Source organism: Octopus bimaculoides, chromosome 6, assembly GCF_001194135.2.
Source record: "Octopus bimaculoides isolate UCB-OBI-ISO-001 chromosome 6, ASM119413v2, whole genome shotgun sequence".
NCBI classification, from domain to species: Eukaryota; Metazoa; Mollusca; class Cephalopoda; order Octopoda; family Octopodidae; genus Octopus; species Octopus bimaculoides.
The window spans coordinates 99258625-99259224 of NC_068986.1; the positions used below are offsets into that span (position 1 = coordinate 99258625).

At 36.5% G+C, this 600-nt stretch overlaps 1 protein-coding gene across 1 annotated transcript in view; it reads left to right on the forward strand.

The window, feature by feature from the left end:
* Window positions 1-600, forward strand: part of LOC106878914 (glutamate receptor 1) — a 41978-nt gene that overhangs the window by 37599 nt on the left and 3779 nt on the right. The window contains exon 2 of the mRNA XM_052969014.1: window positions 162-562. Coding sequence (XP_052824974.1) covers window positions 162-562 — 401 coding nt within the window. The remainder of the gene's footprint in view (window positions 1-161; window positions 563-600) is intronic.

Sequence of the window (600 nt, forward strand, 5' to 3'; positions counted from 1 at the left end):
ACACACACACACACACACACACACACACACACACACACACACACACACACACATGTAAATTTATATATATATATGCATACTTACACATACATACATATATTTATCGAGAACGCATACATAGGTATTCATATTCATAATTATATATATATATATATTTTTAGGATATCGTATTGCACCTCGGTCTTTTTCTGGAAGAACACTCAGTGTGTTTTGGTGGATATTTGTCTTGGTAACGCTGGTTCTTTATATCGGCTCCATGGCAGCGCACTTACTGGCAAATAGACCAAAAAATGCCTTTCTACCATTCACAACTTTTCATGAAATGTCCAAACAAAATGAAGTCGCTTATGGGGTTTTAAAATCAGGTTCAACTTTCCGTTATTTTAAAAGGTCATCAGTTCCTGTAGAAAGACGTATTTATGAAAACATTATGAAGGATCAAAGTGTTTTGACATCGTCAACAGAGGAAGGTTTGCAAAGGGTGCGAGAATCAAACGGCAAGTATGCCTACATTATGGAAGGCGATCTGGCTGAATTTTTAGTTAGTCAAAAACCCTGTGACCTTATGGTAGTCGGAGATATAGGAGATCACTCTTATTC